The following is a 22,987-nucleotide window of genomic DNA, read 5'->3' as shown; positions in this document are numbered from 1 at the left end:
GGATACCTCTCTTTAACAGTTGGTCTGGCTGCCATTCTGGGTGCCTGAGACCCACACAGCAGCGGTAATTCAGTACTGAGCTACCACTGCACTGAGGCTAGAGCTGCAGCGCCTCTAGCCACTAAGGGGCTAATGATGCGTGACAATGCCTCTCAGTGCAGAGATGTGTGATAGGCACTATGATATTGTAACCTAACCTGCTATGCATGACTTTTAGCAGGGCTGAGGCAGGACTGGCTAGTTGTGCACCTTACTGCTTAAGGAGGGACTAACAACCCTACACGCTTCCTGTTTTTAGGTTTCACCTGCAAAGCACTTGCACTGTGCTTGTGAAGTCTTAAGTTACTAAAAAAAATCCTTAAAGGACTCAGAACCCGCCCCTATTTCACCCCTTACGTACTTCCCGTTTGTTTATTCACACGTCGCTCCAACATCGCTTGAATTTACTTGCTTTTTATGGGCTAGCAGGCTTTCTGCTCTTCTGTTCTGCTTTCTGTTCTGTCTTTGCCATCGCATGCGTGAATGAAGTATTTTGTTGATTGGTTACTTCTTATTGTTTGAATGCGAAAAGATGAACCGAATGCAAGTCAATGTGTTTATACATGTCGGCCATCTTGCAATAGGGTATGTGCAGTGGCACTGGAGCCAAAAGTTGTCATAAGTCCTCTAAGCACCAAAAATTGCTATATTTTACTACTATACAGAAAGTCATAATTGTGGTTACCTATCATTTAAAAGGGGCATGATTTGAATGGTGCAGCAGGTGCAGTGGCACTTTACTAACTACACATTACTATACTGTAATACAGTGCCATATTAAATAAAGTACAAATAACAAGTCTGGAACCCTGGGATATCAAATCATCATGCATCACAACATAAACAACTATTAACAGTTTATCAAATTTAAAGCAAAAAATGTTTAAAACCTTTTTCTAATATTTATTATCCAGTTACTAAGATAGTATGCAACAGAAAAAACAAAGGCGAAACCTATTGGCTTTGCCAATGCTTGTTTTGTCCTTTCTCAGTGACCAGTAGGTCTATGCTGAAGGTGAGATTTGTTCTTTGTTTATTTCTCGCTGGCTGTGTTCCGGCTTTAGCAAGAAGTTAAGTTATAATTTCTGCGTATGAGTTACTGTGGAAGAGCCCTAGCCAATATGTCAATACAGATTCATTTTATTGCCCTGCTTTAGTGGTTGATTTCCGTGTTACTTCTTGTTTGCCTCAATTCTATGTTAGCGAGCTTGAGCTGTGTCCATAGCTACAGTCGGTCAGTATGACCTGCTTTAAGGACCTGATCACGCCCCTCTGCTTATCACAAATACTAATCAAAATTTGGTGATTTTTTTTTCTAAGTGTTTCTCCCTGCTTCAGTAGGAGGTGTTTTTAGGTCTTGTGAGCCACTGCTGATGCTGAGGTTTTGTCTGACAGTGGTGGACTCCTGAGATTTCAGGAATTCTGCACTGGTGTGTCTATTTGGCGACCACTTCATACAGCAAGTCCTTTACAAACTCTGTAGAAGAAGAGTAAGATTTCTTCCTATGGCATCACAGAATGGACCATGAAAGTCTACTACTTGTTGAAGAGAGTGGAAGGAGGTTGATCGTCCAGCATCCCCCAGGTGTCTCATGAGACGCTACCCTCTGGCACAGTTCATTGAGGACTCCCATCACTTGTAAAAGTAGACTCCTTAATGACAGGCCTGTACTTTCAGGGAACTATTATGTCAGATAATGCTTCTGTAGCAAGTGCTGTTGCTAGAGAAGGTTGATGTTGCTTTTAAGAATGCTGACGATGCTTCCAATTTTGCTGTCTGAGCAAGCACATATGTCATACACACTCGCTCTGGACTTCCAAACACTGGCAGATCTGATGAATTATGGTGTTGACTGAACAGCTACATTGGCCTTGATGGAGTAAAAGGTGTTTTTTTTTTTTAATCTGACACCTCTTTTGATTGCTCACGTGCAGATACTGCTTTTGGAGCTTCAGTAGCAGCATATCTGCACGTATGGATAAGATCGTAATGAGCTGATCATTTCCAGAAAAATCTACCTATGCATCTCTTATTGACAGTGGGAAAGCTACACGAATCTCAACTAGAATAGATGGTCAACAAATCTGTGAAGGATTGCAAGCTTATAATATCAGTCTGTATTCCCAGCAGAGGCTGTGGTTGGGGCACTCAAAGAGTTTTTGGTTCTCTTCAGACTTTGAGAGGCACTGATCATTCCTTTTGGGGTAGGGGCCATGGTTAGGGGGCCTCTTCCTCAGAAAAGACCTGGTATCAGCCTTCACACACCTCCCCTCTACCTACCTCCTCCAAAAACCTGACTATACCGTAACAAATCAAGATTCTCCAGGTCCTGTGGGAAGTCGGAAAATGAACTTTCTGACTGAATGGCAGTCTTCCAGTTTCAGATGCTTAGCTGCTGAACTTATAGAAAGTGGTTATCTCATCCATTTTTGCGAGACACTGGAAAACTTCCATCCCACTTCTATGCCTAGCTGTGCTCAGTGAAGAAAGGCGCTTCTTCAGGCAATTGAGAAAGTGTTACAGAAAGGCGCAAAACTCCTGGTTTCGAAGAGAGGGAAAGAGCCAGGTTGTTATCCATTCTCTTTCTGGTTCAAAATGCATCAGGAAGATTCCAACTAGTCCTATTTTATGAACAAATACAATTCTCTTCTCAATAATGTGTGTGCTGTTTTATGTCCATATATTTGTTTTGGTAGATCTAGTTGACAAGGTAGTGGATGGGAGTGTAGGTATAGTCTCAATCTGTTATGACTCGAACTCGGAATACAGGCAAGGAGGCAATGGTCCGACTACTTACTAATAACATTCATTACTCTAAGTCCAGATCTTTGTTGCCAGAGTCCTGGGTTCCCACTAGTCTCTTCCCTTATTTGCGACCACAAGCCCCATTAATAAGCTTGGTATTGCAGGAATAATATAGGCCAGTGGTTCCCAACCTGTGGTCCGGGGACCCCTGGGGGTCCGCGAAGCCTTCTCAGGGGGTCCGCGAGAGCCTAGAAAATTAAAAAATATTAACAAATATTGACAAATGAAACATTATCCGCATGGTAGCACAGCTACCCTGGCGGATGGTGTTTCAACCCGCCGCCAGGCTGCCTGACAGCGGGTGACGGCTGCTGCTGGCGGCCGTCACCATGTCCATAATATGGCGGTTCGGCCCGCCATGCCGGCTGGCGGGTTCAGCCGCCACTGCCAGCATGGCAGGCCGAACTGCCATGTTCAAAATGTGGGCCTAAGTACCCAGACCCTGAGCCACTTATAATGCTAATATCGGATAGAGAACAATATGGCACAAATAATCGCAGATTGCTTTTGCTAGACTGTTCGGCCTAAAGTTAAAGGAACTGAACCCAAAATGGCTTTCTCTTACCAAAAAACTGTTGCAGGCTCTGTGGCTACAAAACAGAAACATTCATCCACCTATTATACTGCTGCCCGGTACTGATTAATTCACAACGCAATTTACTAAAGCTCCTCTTCCTTTCGTCATTGGATAAGAGCTTGTACTGAGGCTAAAACTCTGGTGTTAATCTTAAGGGAGCCAGCAGAACTGTCCAAATTTGGGAAATTTATCTTGCAGCGGCAAGTAAAACTGAATGAAAGTTCCATGCCCATTTAGATTCAATTTTAACTATTTAATCAGTTATAAATTAATATTTTATCTTGACGATGCTAGGAACTCATCATGTTCTAGTATTTTAATTTGCACCTCCTGATTTCCAAGTTTTATAGTTGCACAAACGGTTTTTAATATTAATGGTTTTATCGGTTAAGACTTGATGACTTCAATAAGACATTTATTGAACTTTAGGAAGGATTGGTAATAATGGAATGCACTTTAATGTTCCTACCTCGGCGGAATTTATAATTTCAGGAGGGAATGTGATTTTGTCCATACTTGTAACGCTAGCCATTGACAGCAGCACACTTTTAGTGGGATATCATGAATTGCTAGCTGATGTTTTATAATGAAAGCGTGTTTCTTTCATCTAAACATACTGTAATTCATTGCGATGAAATGCTTTGCTGGTAGCGCAATGCATATACACACCTTTTTCTATTTATTTTTGTTATATTATGTCTAATCTGCAACGATTTTAAGTACTCATGCAATAAAGATATGATGAGGATGATGATGATGATGAATTTAGAGTTTTATTTTATCTAACATTTTCTCGGTGCCCAAACTTTAGACACTTTCCATCTAACATACCATCTACACAAACAACATGCTGGGAGGGAATAACAGCTAGTAGAGTTTATCATGAAGAGGCAGAGAGGAGAGAGAGAATAACCACAAATGGAGTGAAGCTGTTCTGGAAGGCTCAGGTTAGGCCAGGGAGAAACAGCATAGATAAGTCTTTAGCAAGTTACTGAAGGGGAGGAAGGAGGGCTGGCTTTTGAGTTAGGTGCTGAAGCTAGTATTAATGTATCATAAGATAACATCTTGGAAAATGACTACATATTGGTTTGTTTTTTGCTCCTAATATTGTTACCTTTTTTTAAAGTCCTATGTGAGCAATTCCATAGTTTGTTCCTTATTGAATAATTAACACACTAAACCACTCATTGTGTATGGCTTGTAATTCCCAGTGTGGCTGGTACCCTGTTACCAGCCCCCTCAGAAATGATGAAGTCCTTGGAGAACCACGGACCTCTAATATTTCCACCAGAAATGGTGGCAGCTGAAAGCAGATTAATTCTCTAGAGGAAATATGACCGGGGAGAATGAGGAAACAGTTGTGGATTTGGGCCTGGAATTACCAGTTCTTTTGTAATCCCTTGTTCCTCAGAGGATTCTCAGGGATCAACTCACAATCTTTGTTCACTCCGCATCCTCATAGTTAACAGGTAACTGATATTGCTTACTCGAGTGTATTTTGATAAAATTTAATAAGTGCACACTGAAACTTAAAAATGCATATAGGCATCACAAAATGTGTTTTTAATCAAATGTCATGTGCTTGGCATATGATGACAAAATGTTGCAGTCAATATGTTTTCTAAAGAAGGTGTTTTGCAGACTCCAAAATGATGTTTTCCGTACTTTGGTAGCTCAGATGCATGTAAGGTGACAAGTGGAGCTCAGCTTTAACTGCTTGGCGACCTGTCTAGGTTCACAAGTAACACAAAGCTCGTACTGGCCCAGGACACAGGTGATTTTCACTTTGGTTGCTACGCAGGGGAGCATGATTTAAAGGGACATTTATTATACAGCTCTATTACGTTGTGAGATATGTCATTTTGTACTTTTGGAAGGCTGAAGATTTTTTCAACTGTTTTGTAGATTGCAGAATTGGAAAAGAAAACTGTGGTGATGAAAGATGCAGAACGGGTGAAAGAAAAAATCATGTCCCTACGAAAAGGAGGCGAGCAGACACTACAGGTTGGATATTTTACCTTGCTTATGTTTCCTACATGACTGATTGTTTTGCCCCTTCTCAACTACGCTATAATTACTGGAGGGTTAGTATATCGCCAAGAGTACTACACTGGTATTTACGCTAGATGGACAGAGAGCCTGAGCAGGCCAGGTACTCCTGTAGGTACATATTTCTACTGCTGATCTTTACCATTAGTCACGATCTTGAATAAAGAGCCATCTCTTTTTCTACTACACAGACCCTACTTGGTCCCTTCTAGACTGAGCTTGCTTTGTGCAGTTACATTGGATTTCAGTGTGTCTGCCTGCTTCCACACTTTGCTGTTTCTTAAAAGCCCTCCACGTGATGAAGGTTTTAGTTTCATTTTCATATCTCACTAAATAGCAGGGAACATAGAGGTGATGTGCTTTGATGCGTGAATTTCATTTTTTTAAAGGTATATTGTCAAATCGCTTAGCTCTGTTGGACCCTGTAGAGACCAGCTTACATACAAACTTGATAAGATTGATGTCTCATAGTCACCTGCCATCAGTACAGTATCAAATTGGTTTGTTCCCTGTGGTCTTCAGGAACTATTCGCAAGTGATTAGGACGGTGTTTGGTCCATAGAATGATGACGAATTTTACTTGGTGAAGTTTGCAGATTTTATAGGCACCTGTAAGCTTTTCCTCCTCTTCCAGTGGAAATAAAATTTGACTAATAGCTCTGGATCCTGCTAAGCGAAATCAGACACCTCCTGTAATTTGTATTTGCCACAGTTGGGTAACAGAAAGCTGCCACCCAAAACCTCAAGAGTTTAGTTTCATGAACTAGGGGATGATGAAATGAGAGTATGCTTGCACACTGTAGAAATACATTACATGTTCTGATTGATGAATTTGAATAAAAAGAGTATACTAAATAAAGCGAGCATCTGGATTGGAGTGGAAACCACACGATTAACAGTCTGAAGTCACACAAGGAAGGCTAACCTTAAAGCATGGGTACTCGCAAACATTTTTCCAGGGGCCAAAAAGTTTGGTCTGTGACTTGCCTGGGGGCCGCATTGATGCCAGGGTGGTGGCAGTCGGGTGGGGTGACTAGGGGGATTGGTGGCAAGGTAGGTGTAGGGGAAGCAAAGGATATACATCTAGTGGGTGAATAAAACAATGGGAAACCAGAAAACCTGGAATTAATCCCGGGTTACTCACTTTTCCAAATGTTGTGATCCTAGGCAATTGTTTAGTGTCACTTTCCCTCCTTTTGCTGCATTATCACATTTAAGATGACCTCGAAATACATGATTCATGGTGTGCACTGCACACAACCTGCTTCTATGTTTGATTTAATAAACTATAATGTTGTTTATGTATGATAGGAACCCAGACCACCCATAAAGTGGAAATACCAAGTGACTTGTCTCTTTAATTTACTATTGGTGGTGTTCTCAGGGTAAGGGAAATAATGAATGTTTCCAAATTTATGATTGAAAACTATCACTTTAAAATGAATACATCTCAATGCACTGATAAAATAAATTGTACTAAGGCGAAAAGGTTCTGCATGTTAACTAAATACACTTAATTAATTTTGAAGAGACTGTCTTAGTTTTACACTTATGCTGCAAGATGCCTTTAAAAATGAAGGAGTTTCTAAAGTTAAGTGCAGGAGTACCTAGTTACTTCCTTTCTTTAACACCAATTAAGTTTGAAATAAATGATTGTATGTCTATTTAATATTTTTGTTAATGCGGAGTCGCGCAAACAGCTGCCAGTGCTCCTGGTGCCCCAGGGGCCGCATGTAAAGGTCAGAGGGGCCGCATGAGGCCCGCGGGCCGTACTTTGAGTATCCCTGCCTTAAAGGGACTGAAAGTTACCAAAGTATTAGCTGTTCTGTGAAACTGGCCTCAAGGTCCTACGTTCAAGAATTCCCTGGCTGAGTTAGGATCTAGGAAGTGTTAATACAATGCCTAGCACCAGTACCATACTCCAGAAAGTTCTCTGAACAATGGCTAAATCCACAAAGAAGGTAGTAGATAAACTAAACATCCAAATCACATATACACAAAACAAAAAAAGGCATTTTTATAGGAAGGCAGAATTCAGTAGATTACATTCGTTTTAAACTACAGATTAAAATACAGTTTGTTTAAACATGGTGTGTATATATAGAACAAAAAAAGGACGGTGTTACAGCTATATGGATAGTATACGTTGTTCAGGTCAAAGGTGTTTGCAAGGGTATATATACAACTTATAGCACAATTTGGCTTGCATACAAGTGTTTAAAGAAGAAAGGATCATGAAGTACTAAAGTTGTGTATCAGTTTATCTTGAAAGAACACTTTGCACTTTCAGATCAGAGACATAAAGCACCAGGCTGAACTCCAGTTAGACTGCATAACCAATCTGAGCTTGTCTGAGCCCAATAAATTACCTATGTTAAGTTGTGAGTGCACATTTACCATTAGTATAGCCCAGTGCTATGAGCTGACTTATGTTGTGTTTCCATATCCCATGGGTTCCTTGTTGGCCAAATTCAGACATCAGATGGATTAGCCTTGTGAACCGAAAGATGGAGAAATAGGCTTTTTGCAGCAGTTTCACCCCTTGGTTATTTCAGTTGCTCCAGGCTGGTGGTTTCTTAGTGGTAATGGCTCTGCAACAGGAACCAAGTGAACATTTCACAAACTCTGGCATTGCTCCACTGCTTCTTAAAGCCTCCACTCGGCTACATTAGGCTGATGTATGGAAATGACTTGCAAGATCTCCTATGAACTAGAGTTGGTCCACGATGCTGCACATTGACTGTGTTCCCAAGGAGCCACTATAGGGCATGCTTTTCATGCTTCTCAACTCTACGTCATGGAACAAGACCCTTGCATGTTTTATTTACATTCCATAGAGCAGGTGAGTTGTGGGGATTCAGGACCGTAACCCTTTCATGCCTTAGAACATGAAGTCTTTCTGGACTATTTTGTGAAAAGTCTAACAGTAGCCTACAAAGAGGGACTGCAACCATCAAACAGTTTTCACTTCTCAATGGAGAACTGAAAAAGGAAAAAAGGGGGCTTTCTTAGGGGGCAGATGATCCTGTAAACATCTCAGTCCCACTTACTGTACTTGCCAACATTCTCACATTGACGCATGACCGGAGAGCAATCTGGCCTACATCCATATGGTATAGATGCAGTTCTGACGTATATCTCTCCTTTGTTTTTCCAACCCATGGTGAACATATAAACTCTTATTGCATGTCTTCTTGTTTTTCTATTTGCATTCTGTTAGTTTATCACGCATAGGTTGCTGATATTGTGTGTGTTTTATTGTGGTTATGTCAAAGTGAAGGCAAGCACAAGTCGGTGGATGGACCAATGGATCCACAAGTGCAAAGATGTGACAGTGTCCATGTATGATGACTTTTTGAGTGCCCAAATCTGTTAATGACACAAAACACACTTTAATTCCTAAGCCAGATCTATTAGCATTGTGAGTGTTCGACATGGTACCTCTAGTTGGCATTCAGTTTGCACTCTGACCAAGCAGGGACCGTCAATCTAGTCAGGGTAAGGGAGATACAGAGCACCGATAACCCCTCCTCCCCCCCTTGCTAGCTTGGCACAAGGAGTCAGGCTTATCTCAGAGGCAATGTGTAAAGTATTTGTGCAAAACACACACAGTAACAACACCACAAACTGACTCGACACCAATTTAGAAAAATAGCCAATAATTATTTAAATTAAACAAGACCAAAAACGACAAAAATCCAACATACACAAGCAAAGATATGAATTTTTAACATTAAAAGATTCTTAATCCATAGAAATCAATGGATGTGTTGTTTTAGCACAAAGTACCTGGTATGTGTAAAAAATAAAGCCTCAAGAGCGACGGTGTGACAGAAAAGCAAGAGATGTGTCGATTCCGTAATCGCTGTGAGTCAATTCTTTACTCGCACTGGAGGCTGTGCGTTGATTTTTTTCTTGCAAGGGAGGCAGTTTTTCGATACCGGGTGCGCAGCCTTGGGACTTTGCAGGGATGTTGAAGACTTTGACATCCAGATCCGTGTGTGGTTCTGATGCGCTGTATGAAGAATCCGCTGTGAGAACAGACGCTGCGTTGTTTCTCCAACCACGAGGCAGGCGCTGCGTCGAATTTTCAGCCGCAGGGTGGTCTGTACGTAGATTTTTGTGCCGCGGACACAGGTGTGCGTGGATTTCCCCCCGCAGGTTACCAGCTTCCACTTCTAAGGGTACAGGGACTGAATTTGAAGCCACTTAGCAAGTCAGGGCTCCCAGCAGAGAAGCCCAGGCACTGTCAGATGAAGTCTTTGATGTCCCTGAGACTTCAGAACAGGGGACATGCTCAGTCCAAGCCCTTGGTGAAACTTCACAAGCAAGATTTCAGAAAGCAAAGTCCAGTTCTTTCCCTCTTCAGGCACAAGCAGCAGGCCAGCACAGCAAAGCAACAGGCAGTGTGGCAGGTCCTCCTGAAGCATCAAGCTCTTCTCCTTGGCAGAGGTTCCTCGTGATTCAGAAGTAATCTGAAATTCTGGGGTTTTGGGTCCACTACTTATACCCCTTTCTGCCTTTGAACTTCAAAGGAAAGCCTCTATTGTTCACAAGATCCTGCCTTGCCCTGGCCAGGCCCCAGGCACACTCCAGGGGGTTGGAGTCTGCATTGTGTGAGGACAGGCACAGCCCTTTCATATGTAAGTGTCAGCTCCTCCCTCCCCACTCTAGCCCAGGAGACTCATCAGGATATGCAGGGCACTCCCTAGCTTCCTTTGTGTCACTGTCTAGTGGGAATTCACAAACTGTCAGTCTGACCCAGACGTGGATTCCACAGGTAGGCAGAGGCACAGAATGGTTAAGCAAGAAAATGCCCACTTTCTAAAAGTGGTATTTTCAAACAGACAATCTAAAAACCAACTCTACCAAAAGATGTATTTGTAAATTGTGAGTTCAGAGACCCCAAACTCCACATCTCTATCTGCTCCCAATGGGAAACTACACTTAAAAGACATTTAAAGGCAGTCCCAATGTTAACCTATGAGAGAGATAGTCCTTGCAATAGTGAAAAATGAATTTGGCAGTATTTCACCGTCAGAACATGTAGAACACATTAGTACACGTCCTACCTTTTAAATACACTGTGCCATGTCCATTGAGCTACCAAGGGTCTACATTAGGGGTGACTTACATGTAGTAAAAAGGAGGGGTTGGGCCTGGAAAGTGGGTGCACTTGCCAGGTGGAATTGGCTGTTTGAAACTGCACACACAGACACTGCAGTGGCAGGTCTGATACATGTTTACAGTCATGTGGGTGGCACAATCAGTGCTGAAGGCCCACTAGTAGCATTTGATTTACAGGCCCTGGGCACCTCTAATGCACTTTACTAGGGACTTACTAGTAAATATAATATGCCAAACATGGATAACCAATCACCAATACAATTTAGACGGAGAGCACTTGCACTTTAGCACAGGTTAGCAGTGTTAAAGTGCCCAGAGTATCAAAACCAGCTAAAACGCATTACAGCACAGGATCCAAAAACAGGGAGTCAAAAGCAAAAAGTACAGGGAAACCATGCGAAGAGCTGCTAGTTCTAACAGCGAGTACTTGTTTAATAGTTTTCACATTTTTTCCTCTGGTCATTTCTTATAATTTCAGCTAGACTTCTTTACTTTCAGTGTTTTTTTCACAGTTCTGTGCTACATATTCCTTTTTATACCCATCATCACTGTATGGCCTCATCTACTCTGGCTAAAAATTTATTTGTACTTTTTTTCTCCTTTTGTATACTTTTTCTCAAAATTGTTCTCTATTTTTTTTGTACTCTTAATGGATGGTAAAGGGGTTATGCGCCAGGGAAGGAACACACCTTCATCCTACATTTTAGGCCTCAACAACCAGACAGCACAAAACAGTCTGGTTTTGAAAGACCTATTTAGGGCTTACCAAGACTTCAGAAAGCCTACAGCCCACCTGTTCCTTACTATTGGTTGGCTTTATTATCACTCTTTTTTTTTCTTACTGGATGGGCTTCCCTTGTCCCAGCGTGCTCATCCTGTGTTTCTTCCCTGGAGCATATACTCTCGACTGTCTGTTTGATGGCCTGGCATATCCTTCTACTGCTCACTTTTTGGGAACTTTTTTGTTAAGCACTCCATTTGTTTCCCCGCTCTCTTCTTCATATACTGCCCTTCCAAATACCAGCCTGCAATACCGTGTTTAGCTCTGTCACATGTGTGCTGCTTGCTGTCTTAAGTACTTCCTCTCTGTCCCCATGCGCTCCATGTTTCTCTCTTCCTTGCCCATGTATGCTTCTCCCACTTCCACAGTATTGCTTTTCACCTTGTGCACTGCTTTCCTTCTCCCTGAAATCCCCTCCTCCATTACCACATCTCTGTGGTCCTTTTAAAAAAAAAAATTGGTGCCTTCATGCTTCTTCATCTTTAGGGTCGAGCCTGCGAGTGCATGCGCTAGCGCATGTGTCTTTCTTGCAAGACTGTTGTGTACTGTAAAAGGTTTGGAGCCCACTGTTGCTTACCATTTGTTGGCGTGCCTGGCCCACAGCCTTGTAATTCGTCACTGCAGCCCTGGCATAATTTCCGTTCCTCTGTGTTGGGGCAGGGACCAAGCACTAATTGATTCAACTTAATCAGAGCCTGTCCGCTGCTCCTGACGTAATTGAGGTACTATTTTGTTTTTTGTAAACTTCTAGTGTCCAGCAAACAGAAAGCTTGTGACTGGCAACTAAATTACAAAGTTTTATTTTTTATAGGTAACTTTATTTTATTTTGCCAAGTCGTCTTTTCTCACTTGCACTCATGTATTTTGTTTTTGCTTGTGGGCGCTGTTCCCAAAAGATGAGGATTATCTTCTACTAAATATTGCAAAGTGAAATTGTTTCTTGATTATTTTTAATTTCTGAAATGATGCTCTGACACATAATAGTGCAGTACATCCAGTACACCCAGCTCCAATCTGCACTACTACAATCTACCCCACTCCAATCCAAACCACTCACCCCAACCCAGCCACTCCAACCCACCCCAATCCTCCCAACTCACCACAATCTAATCTGCCCCACATCAATTCGCCAGACTCCAATCCAAAACAATCTGCACCACCGAAAAACAATCTGCCCCACTCCAATCTTCCCTTCTCCAGTATGCCCCAATCCAAAACAATCTGCCCCACTGCAATGTGCTCCACTCCACTCCAATCCAAAACAATCTGCCCTTTTCCAATCTACCACTTTCCAGTCAAAACAATCTGCCCCACTCCAATCCACCTCACTCCAGTCTGCCCCACTTTAATCCAAAACAATGTGGAGTGCTGTGGATTGGAGTGGGGCTAGTTGGTTTTGATTAATGTGGGGCAGATTGGAGTGGGTAAAACGCCCCACTCCAGTCCAGAATAGTACACCCCACTCAAATCTGCCCCACTCCAATCCAAAACGGCCTGCCCCACTCCATTCCAGTCCACTCCACTCTGCCCACTCCAATCCAAAACAATGTTCCCCACTCCAGTCATTTTCAATCTGCCCAACTTTAATCCAAAACAATCCCCCCCACTCCAACCTGCCCAACTCCAATCCCAGACAACCCACTCCAGTCCAAAACACTGTGTCCCACTCCAATTGACCCCACTCCAATCCACCACAAGCCACCCCACTACAATCCAATCCACCCCACACCAGTCCAGTCCAACCAACTCTAATCCGGTCCGCCCACTCCGGTCCAATCCACCACAATCCACTCCAAAACCACCTCACCTCACTCCAATCCATCCCATCCCAATCCAATCCAATCCACCCACTCCAATCCATCCCACTCCAATCCACCACACTCAATCCAATCCACCCAACCCACCCTAATCTACCCCACTCAATCCAATCCACTCCACTCAGTGAAGCCACCTACCTCCACCCCACTCCAATCCTGTTCACCCCATGCCAATCCAATCCACCCCACTCCTATCCACCCCAACCCTCCAATCGAATCCGCTGCCTCCAGTCTACCCCACCCCAATCCAGCCCACCTCACCCAATGAAATCCACCCCACTCCTCCTCACCCCACTACACCCACCTCACCCCAATCCACCCCAATACAATCCACCCCACCCCAATCCAATCCAATCCACCCAACCCCAGTCCACCCCACGCCATTTTAATCCACTCCACCCCACTCCAGTCCACCCTATTCCAATCCACTCCATTCTACTCCAGTCCACCCAAATCCACCCCACACTAGTTCAGTCACCGCACTCCCATCCAATCCATCCAGCCTACCCCACTACAGCCCACCACGCTCCAATCAACCCTCCCCCAATCCAGTCCACTCTACTACAATCCACCCTGCCCCAATCCAGTCCATCCATCCCGCCCCAATCCACCTCACCCCACTTCACCCTCACCTCAATGCAATCAACACCTATCCACCCAAATCCAATCCAATCCAACACACCCTACTCCAATCCATCCCACTCCAATCTAATCCATTCCACGTCAGCCCACCGCAACGCAATACAGTCCACCCCATTTCAGTCCACCTTACTCCATTCAATCTACTCCACCCCACCTTACTTCAATTCACCCCACTCACTCAAATCCACCACACTCACTCCAATCCACTCCACTCATTCTAATCCACCACATTCACTCCAATCCACTCTACTCCAATCCACCCTACTCTATCCAAATCCATTCCACCCCAGTTCAGTCCACCCCACTCCAATTCAATCCATCCAGCCCACCCCACTCCAGTCCACCCCACTCCAGTCTAATTGAATCCTCCCCACTAAAGTCCAATCCACCCCACTCTAATCCAGTGAATCCAGTCTACCCACTCTACTCTAGTACACCCCACTAGAGTCTAATCTAATCCAATCCACCTCACCCCATTTCAATCCACACACTCCTGTCCACCCCACACCAGTCAACTCCACTCAATCTACCACACTCTACCGCAATCCAGTCCACCCCAGTCTACTCCAATCCAATCCACCCCACCACTTCAATCCACTACAACCACTCCACCATATTCCACTGTACTCCACTCTACAACATTCTCTGCCACTGAACCCCTGAACTCTACTCCCATCTACTCCACTCTACAACACTCCAACAGATCCATGCTACGACACTCTAACCTCCCCCCCCCCCCCCCCCCACTCCACTCTGACATTCCACGCCACTAACCTTTAGCCATGCTGGACAGCAGCCATACTGGTGTACAACATGGCAAAACACATTGCCAAAGCCAAACTTCTTGTATAGACGAGACCTTTTGGGTTTGACAATGCTTTTTTTATTTTACAATAAAAGCGGCATCCTCCATCTTGGATCAGTAAATAAAAAACACAAATAGCACCATGTGAGTGGAATGTTGCGCTTTTTTCCCACAGCATTTTGCTTTTTCACTGATGCTGTACAGCATCGCCAGTAGGTCCCAAAGGCGTGACCTATTGGCTTTAGCATTGCTTGTTTCTCTACCATCTACCCTCCCTTCTTCTATTTGATAAACACTACAATACAAAATTGGCAGGGTAATTTCAGGAGCTGAATACTTGCGATTTTTTAATTTGAAAGAGAGAGTGCCAGCACTTCTCATTCGTGGTGCAGTACTTTTAATGAGAGTGCACCGGCACTCTGGGCTGGTGAGTACCCGCATTTGTGTGTTTCCATTTCAGGCACTGATTGTAAGGATTCCATTCTATCCCAGTGTAATCCATTTCTCCTCTTACTTTTTTAAGGTTATTTCCGACTTTGATATGACTTTGACCAGGTTTGCTTACAACGGGAAACGGTGCCCTACCTGCCATAGTGAGTACTGCTACAGAACTGGTATGGAAGGATGATAGCATGAAAATAATCGGAACATGGCAGTGCACTAAATGACATTTTAATTATTTTCTAGATATTGTGGACAACAGCCAACTAGTGAGTGCAGACTGCAAAAAGAAGGTACAGTATTCCTGCTTCCCCTCTGCAGCATTTTTCTGACTTACTTGTGAATAGAGGGCAGGCAAAAGCCGTACTTTGTGATATAAACATAGCACGTGTCAGCAGAGACGGCCTGGGACATTGTATTCCAAGACAATGCTTCTAAGCGGTGCGGTTTCAAATGGGTGTTCAACCTTTCTGTGCATCGGTGTCTACACCCTCTGGGTGGGATGGTCAGGAAACACAGCTTGGTTTTCCAAACCTGTGCAGATGCAAACGGAGAGGTAAGGAGGAGAGGATTCCATCCAGAAGTGTCCTCTGGGTATCCACGCTCGGATGACAGGGCATTAGGCTGTTGCTTGGTGCATCCTGTATCCCTGCCTCCACTTTAGCACACCTGCAGTTAATCGTTTCTGTAGTCAATAACGTAGGGTTCGAGGTTGGTCAGAGCATTCATTCAAAGCACCTTTCAGGTGTGGCCAAGACATTAGTTGTCACTTAAGCCTCCTGATTGTAGCCAACATTCTGCCATAGCTGCCATAGCTGGACTATCAGCATTAATTGTGGCGCAGATGCATAAGATTTGGCTCAGCTTCAGTGGCTGCCCTTGGATGCGCGATTGTAGCTCAGGATCCTGCGATCATCGGTAAAGGACTGATGTACATCTGAAAGGCACTCCAGAGGAATCTAGGAATGCATGCTAGCTGCATTCAGGAGCTCTGCCTGCCTTCCAAGCTTCCAGGTTCAGAGTAGGTAAGCCAGCAGGCGATAGATGCACTGGCAATGGTGGGAGGGGAATCATGAACACCGTCTCTGTCTGACTCAGACAAGACACAAACCACCAGAGTTAAACCTTGAAGATTAAACTTTTCTGAAGATAACCCTTTCTCCCTGAAGCAGTATAGGTTGATACAATGAGCCAGGAATTTACAGAAAGCACTGAAAGACTGTCATAGTTCTAGTAATGTATCATTATAGTAGTTTTATTCATATAAATAAATTAAAATTAAAAGGTAATGTGTTTATAACTTTGTCTATTTTTCACAGTTAAAGGATTTGTGTAATTTCTACTATCCTTTGGAAATTGACCACAATCGGTCCGTTGAGGAAAAGTTTCCACTGATGATTGAGTGGTAAGCTATGTCCTGTTTTATATTTTAGGTTGTAAATGCCTGGGATTTTGAACACTTCTTAATGTTGAGACTGTGTGCCCAAGAGTTCACCAAATGAAAGCAGTGTTGCCAAGAATGTTTGGTTTCTTCTGCAACTCTGCACCCATGGGCCTATAAATATTGTAGAGGCTACATGCTTTCAAGATATTCTGGACCTTGATCAATGAGATCAGAGCTGTGATTGCAGCTGGCTGGAGGCCCAGGAACGTGGTTTTACACTGTTGGTGTCTCAGAGGTGTAGCTGCCTGTTTTTAACTTGCAGCAGGTTTGATAAAGATAAGAATCCTTAAACCTACCCGGGCTCAGCAGCAGCTTCTGGGTTACCTTTGGTGCATTGTGTCAACCATGTCCTCCACTTTGATCTCTAAAACCTTTATTTGTCTTGGGGCTGAACAGAGCATTATCTTTACACATCACAAAGAGGTATCCTGGAACTTCTTCATCTAAGAAACTCCCCAATTGTGCTCGACTTATAGTGTTTCAGAAATTCTGTTTTTGTCTCTAACACTGTGTATTTTTTGCTTCACAGGTGGACCAAGGCACATGACATCCTGGTTAAGCAGAAGATTCGAAAGGACATGCTTACCCCAGTGGTGAAAGAATCGGATGCCATGCTCAGGCAAGGGATTGCCTCTTTAATCGCGATACTCTTCATTTATTACAACTTTTCTCTTTCTTATTCTTTTTTTCAAGTCTACAGGTGTATTCAGCCCTCTCAGCATGAGTTTGCAGATCACAGTAAGCAGTGCTTAATTTGTAAATAAAAACGTGCCGATGCTCACAGCGCTCCTCTTAAAAATGCGTCTGCTGCAACTAAACGTGCACGGAATACTGAGGCAGAGTAATCCTGAAGTCATCTCGGGCCTTTTCAATCCATATAAAGCCACTCCCTGCCCCTTCAGCTCACTCTTGCAGCTTTCTATTGTGATGCTTTTTCGTTTTTCCCTTCCTCCGTCTTTCCCATATGTGTCTTCTGCTCGCAGCACATGCTTGAAGCAAAAGAATAAGCCCCGGCCCTCAAAAATAAGTGCCGGTGCTCACCACCGGAAACAACAAGCACAAATTAAACACTGACAGTAAGCTATTTTAAGCTTTTTTGATTTGGAGCATGCTCGAGAATTTAAATACTATCAGTGTTCTCTGGTAACTTTCTTGTATTTCTCCCGTATCTCGCTTTCAACATGCCTTCTCAGTTGTGCTTTAGTTCCTGGTGGTAGACAATGTTCAGAGATAGACCCAGAAGCATCAATCTGCAGGCCTCTTTGTCCCTGAAGAGACAAGCTAACTATCCAAAAGCAGTTCATAAGTCAAGGAGGATGTTCTTTGTTACTTTTCCCCAGAGAATGGATTTAAAATGGACAAGATGGCTCTTTGGGTTCATTAATCCGCTGTGGCTCACTATGGGCAGCGTGCTTGAGCCCATGCAGAGGTGACTCAACATTTCATTATTATTACCCGCCGAGTTTGGTATTAGTGTCGCCTGTTATGTGTAAGCGCACACCTGTGGCATTAAGTGTTCTGAAAGGAAGGCAAGTCAGTAAGATTCCAGGTCTGGGCAAATACTCTGATGCCAGTGTGTGTCTGTGTGGTCTGTCTCTGCACCACTCATCCTGCCATGTGGATTGGTTTGCGGAAGTCCCATGATAGGTCATCATTCTTTCAATATCCCGCCCTCCCTCCCACTGCAGATCGATAAGACCGTGATCCCTCTGCCTAAAAAGTTGACAATAGGTCTCCAGAAGAACGTCACTGGCATTCAGTAATTGACAACAATTGTACCTCGCCACCCATGTCTATGAGCTCCCTATCCTCGCAGGATGCAGCTACAGGCAGCATCAAGAGTGCTCCTGTCTCACCAGCACACTGGTGCTGTGCTGTTCATTATCTTCTACATTAAGAACTACATCTTGGCACTAGCCACAATACATTTGAGATTAAATCATTTATCTATTCCATATTCAAGACCTAAATATATATAATTATTCCTATGCAATCGACACATTCGTCATTAATCTGTTTAGGCTCTGTGATGTTTTGAATGTGTTTTGGAAGCCCTCCAGGGGCATTTCAGAGAGCCTAGAGTCTGGATTGATCCTAGCTGTTCTGGTTCCACATTGTGATATTCAGTCACTAGATGGGTACCTCTTTCTTTCTCGTGTTTTACATCACAAGTTGATGCTTCCTCTTTAATTCCTGGTACATGAGGTTAGAGTGTGGGTGGCAGACTAATGTCACATGAAGGCTCGGCTCATTTTGTGCTCCAGGATCCAAGGGAACCTCGAGCTGAGCTAGACCCAGGCATCTGGCTCTAGCTTGGCTTGTGCCTTCAGTAGCTGGCCTGCCTTTATTACGTAATGAACATTAAGGGAACAAAGACATAGGGAGGCCATATTTTGACTATCATCAAACAATTTGGTGAAGCACGAGTACCAACATCACAGTGCAGAATCCTTGTTTCAAAATTCATAACGTTTTTGCCCTACACATATTTTAGTGAGCGGACTATGAGACTGGATATTATCTTCCCCAATGGGTGCAATCAAATGATTGTTGGGTTACAGTTACTTTATCACCTCCTTAATACAAGTTCCTAGTTTGAGTTATTTTTTACCTATCTTTGTTAAAAAAGGAGCAGAGAAATATGTTCAGAAAGTGATTATCCAAGAGCGCACAATTTGTCACAAGTGGAGGCTGAGATTAAAAAAAACATACCTTCTGATTCCATGGTTTACATCTTGCTTATTACACAACAACTGGGGTGTAAATGTGTCTGATGGTGAGTCTCAGGACTACTTTCACCAAACAAATGCCACTGAGCTGTGGAACCTGCCCATACTTAAAATACAGAGTTCGCAACCAGCATATTTTGGCAAAGTGGTAAAGCAGCCAGGGTTAAACGTTAAGTCTTATAATGCCATGGCTAATGTCTCATGTCTAGCAGTGGACGTTGGGTGTTTGTGTCTGTCCACCTCAGTAAATTGAACACTCCGCTAGGGGGTGGGGTCTGTCAATGTTTTTTTAAATTTTGTTTTAGCATTCACTATCTCAATGGAGCCTGTCTAAGCATTTCTAATGTTTACACATAAGAGACTAAAGGCATAAGGAGATTGTGAGCCCTATTTTTTTTTCATTCCAGTGCAGTGATGAGGTTACTTTCTTTATGCATTTAACTCACCAAAGGTACAGATAGCAAGCAGAGAAGGCTTACAGGAGGCTGCGGTAGAGGAATAGCAACTAAGATACAGTATAACAGAAGTTTGTCAAATCTTTGGCTTTTCTAGAGACAAGCAGTGGCGGCCAGTAATTTTAGGAGGGAGGGGAGCGGGCAGCACACTCACACTCATTCATTCACACACACACGCACGCACATCCATTCACAACATTCATCAACATTCAAACATACATGCACGCATCAAACATTCATTTAAAAAAACACACACTTACCTTCTCACACACACACTTACCTTCAGTCTTGGTGTCACAGAGTGGGCTGGGGTCAGTGAGACTGCTGACCTCTCCCCACTCTGTGACGAGGTGTCACTGATTGACACTCGCCCTGGGCACTTCAGGGCTTAAACCTGAAGCGCCCAGGTCGAAGTCAATGGGTGACGCTTCCCCCTCATCACAGAGGGGAAGGTCCTCGAGGCACCTTTTGCTGAGCTGAGGAGGTCACTCCCATAGGAGCTGTGACCTCTTCAGCCCAGCAAAGTTCAGCTCAGACAGCCAGGAGTCTGCGCAAATCGCTCATGTCTCACTCCTGGTTGCCTGAGCTGAACATGAAGAGTGTCTGTCAGGCTGACAGGCACGCTTCATGAGGGGCAATAGGTGGGGAGCCGTGGCCCCTCCGCCCTAAAGGACGGGCCACGGCTGGAGACAAGGGGCTAATGTTAGAGGGCAGTATGGCATGAAACCGTCAAAATAACAGCACGACTCCTGGTCCACACAATGTCCTACGCGCTGCTTACACACCCCACCCACCATCAGTGCAGCCCTTGCTCACACCGCAGACTAAACTTTTTGGACCTTGGAAAAATATTTGCGAGTACCGTGGCCTACATGAATTATCTGGGACCATAAGATCAAGGGACTTCGAAATGGGTGGGGGAGAGCCACTCTCTACTCGTCTCTTTATCTTGCACTCTACATTCCAAGAGTGAATAATGTTTCTATGAAAAGAGTGAGATAAGTGTTTCCCATTATCACTGCTTTGTGCCAACAGTTTGGTTTGCCCAGACATGCAAGATGGTTGGGATAAGTCCCCTAGATCTCTGCTTATTTATTTTTGTTTTCAGTTTTTGTAAAGCGCGACACTCTGCACTAAGGCAAGCTGTGTAACATAGGCATAAGTTATTGTGTAAGGCAGGGATAAGATAATCATTATTTAGGAAAAACAAAAGTTTTAAGCTCCTTTCTGAATCCGAGCTGGTCGATAGTGCAGCAAAGGTCTAATGGCAGTGAATGCCATCCAGTGTGCGGCAGCAAGATACGTAAAAGAAGTGCCCCCAGCTCTTGCTTTTTTCACTTGTTTAGTTTGAGCTAGGGCAAGTGTGGCGCATCTCAGACTTCTTGTGGGCGTATAGACCCCAATTGTATCGGAGAATCACAGGACCTGTGCCATAAAGGGCCCTATGTGCATGACACAAAAGTTTGAATTTCCCCCTCAGATGAATGGCAAGCAATGCAGGGTTTTAAGTAAGCCTGGGAGGAGTTTGCAGCGTTCTGCTGTGCGGAACTCCGTGAAGTGCCCAAAAAACTCTGCGGAGTTTCTCCTGCGTTGTAAAATCAGTGCGAACGGCATCACGTGGAGCGCCAGAGGGTGCTAACTTCCTTTGCCAGAGGGTGCTAACTTCCTTTTGATGCCCGAGTAGGTTTTCTACTCGAGCAGCAGCTTCCTCAATGTGAGCGGCAGCTTTCTTGTCGCGAGCGGGTGCGGCCTACATTGACCGCTCGCGTTCAGAAATCTTGCTCGCGCTCACCAACTTAGCTATTTTTCACGCTCACCAACTTAACGTTGGCGTGTCACTTCACAGAGTTTTTCGGAACTCCACGCAAATGCGGATTGAGGAAAACTCAGCGAACTCCGCTGGCGGAGTGGAATTCTTGGCCCACAGGCAGAAGCAGAGCCAAACTTATCTTGGGTGCATATAAGTTCATCACCCATATTTTGAATCACCTGCAGGCGAGAAAAAAGATGGTCTGACATCCCGAAATATAGGGCATTACCATAATCCAATCTGTTTATCACAAGGGTTTGGACTATGGTTCTATGCCAATCAACTGGAATCCAGAGGAACAATTTCTTGAGGAGTTTCAGCAGACCGTAACATTTGCCACAGGTAGAGATAACTTACTCATACATTGTTAAAAACTCATCATTCAGGAACCGCAGATTTCTTACCACTTTTTTTGGTTTAGGAGTGGGTCCCAACGAAACTGCCCACCAAGATGGGTCCCATATCTCATGGTCACCTAGTAGAAGTAGAATCTTTTTTTTTTTTTCTTTCAGTGTTCAGCTTCAGACAATGAATCCTCATCCATCTGGCTACCTCCCTGAGGCATCCAGAAAGGTTGTATCCGATTTTTTTTGTGTTGGTCACCTGGTGAGATGACCAATTGTGTGTCATCAGCATATGAACAAATTTCAAAACCCCACTTGCCCAACCAGCTTAGTAAGTGCTGCAACACACACATTAAAAAAAGTCAGGGGCAGTGACGAACCCTGTGACACACCACAATCGAAACTGTGAATATAAGATCATATGGTCTCCAACTGAACTGACTTAGTGCTGTTAATCAACAATGAGCAAAACCACCATAAGGCAGCTGAGTAGCCCAGCCTCATGGAGTTTGCTTATCAGAATGCTGTGCGAGACAATGTCAAATGCTGCCGATAGATATAGTAGAATCAGGGCAACAGCTTTACCCCAATCTATTTTCAATGTTATATTGTCTGGGACAGCCAGAAAGGTGGTTTTGCTATTCTTGGGCTGAAAAGCCAGTTGGAGAAGGATCAAGTAAATCATCTTCTAAAAAATGTTGTCAACTGACTGTTAACCAGTCTTTCTAAAACCTTCTACATGTAAGTGAGTAGAGAAATAGGACAATAATTTGATAGTACTGAGACGTCTAGTCCTGCTTTCTTGGCTAATGGGAGAATCAGTGCCTGCTTCCATGAGTCGGGATAAATAGTATTTGTCAAGAAAAAAGTTAGAAATCTGAGTGAAATGCAGACTAAGAATAGGAGATATTCTGGAGAAATAAAATGAGGAAAAGGATCAAGTGGGGAACCTGATTTCACTTCTAACATTGTATTTTTTACCTGTTCTCTCGATAGATTAGCAAACTCAACAAAATGTACTCTAGCATCTGGATGTGGCCCAAGTCTGTCCCAAACTAGCTTTGAAAGAGATTTTTTTTTTTTTTGGGGGGGGGGGGCTGGGGTATGATAAATAGTATCAG

The 22,987-nt window shown here is 43.7% G+C and overlaps 1 protein-coding gene across 1 annotated transcript in view; it reads left to right on the top strand.

Moving 5' to 3' along the window:
* The window catches only part of NT5C3B (5'-nucleotidase, cytosolic IIIB), a 70,924-nt gene that overhangs the window by 17,974 nt on the left and 29,963 nt on the right, over positions 1 to 22,987 (top strand). The window contains exons 2-6 of the mRNA XM_069237659.1: positions 5,328 to 5,426; positions 15,167 to 15,236; positions 15,331 to 15,377; positions 16,404 to 16,489; positions 17,058 to 17,147. Coding sequence (XP_069093760.1) covers positions 5,328 to 5,426; positions 15,167 to 15,236; positions 15,331 to 15,377; positions 16,404 to 16,489; positions 17,058 to 17,147 — 392 coding nt within the window. The remainder of the gene's footprint in view (positions 1 to 5,327; positions 5,427 to 15,166; positions 15,237 to 15,330; positions 15,378 to 16,403; positions 16,490 to 17,057; positions 17,148 to 22,987) is intronic.

Source organism: Pleurodeles waltl, chromosome 6 (genome assembly GCF_031143425.1).
Source record: "Pleurodeles waltl isolate 20211129_DDA chromosome 6, aPleWal1.hap1.20221129, whole genome shotgun sequence".
NCBI lineage: Eukaryota > Metazoa > Chordata > Amphibia > Caudata > Salamandridae > Pleurodeles > Pleurodeles waltl.
Note: the sequence above shows the minus strand (reverse complement) of the source record. Positions and strands in the feature narration are given on the sequence as shown.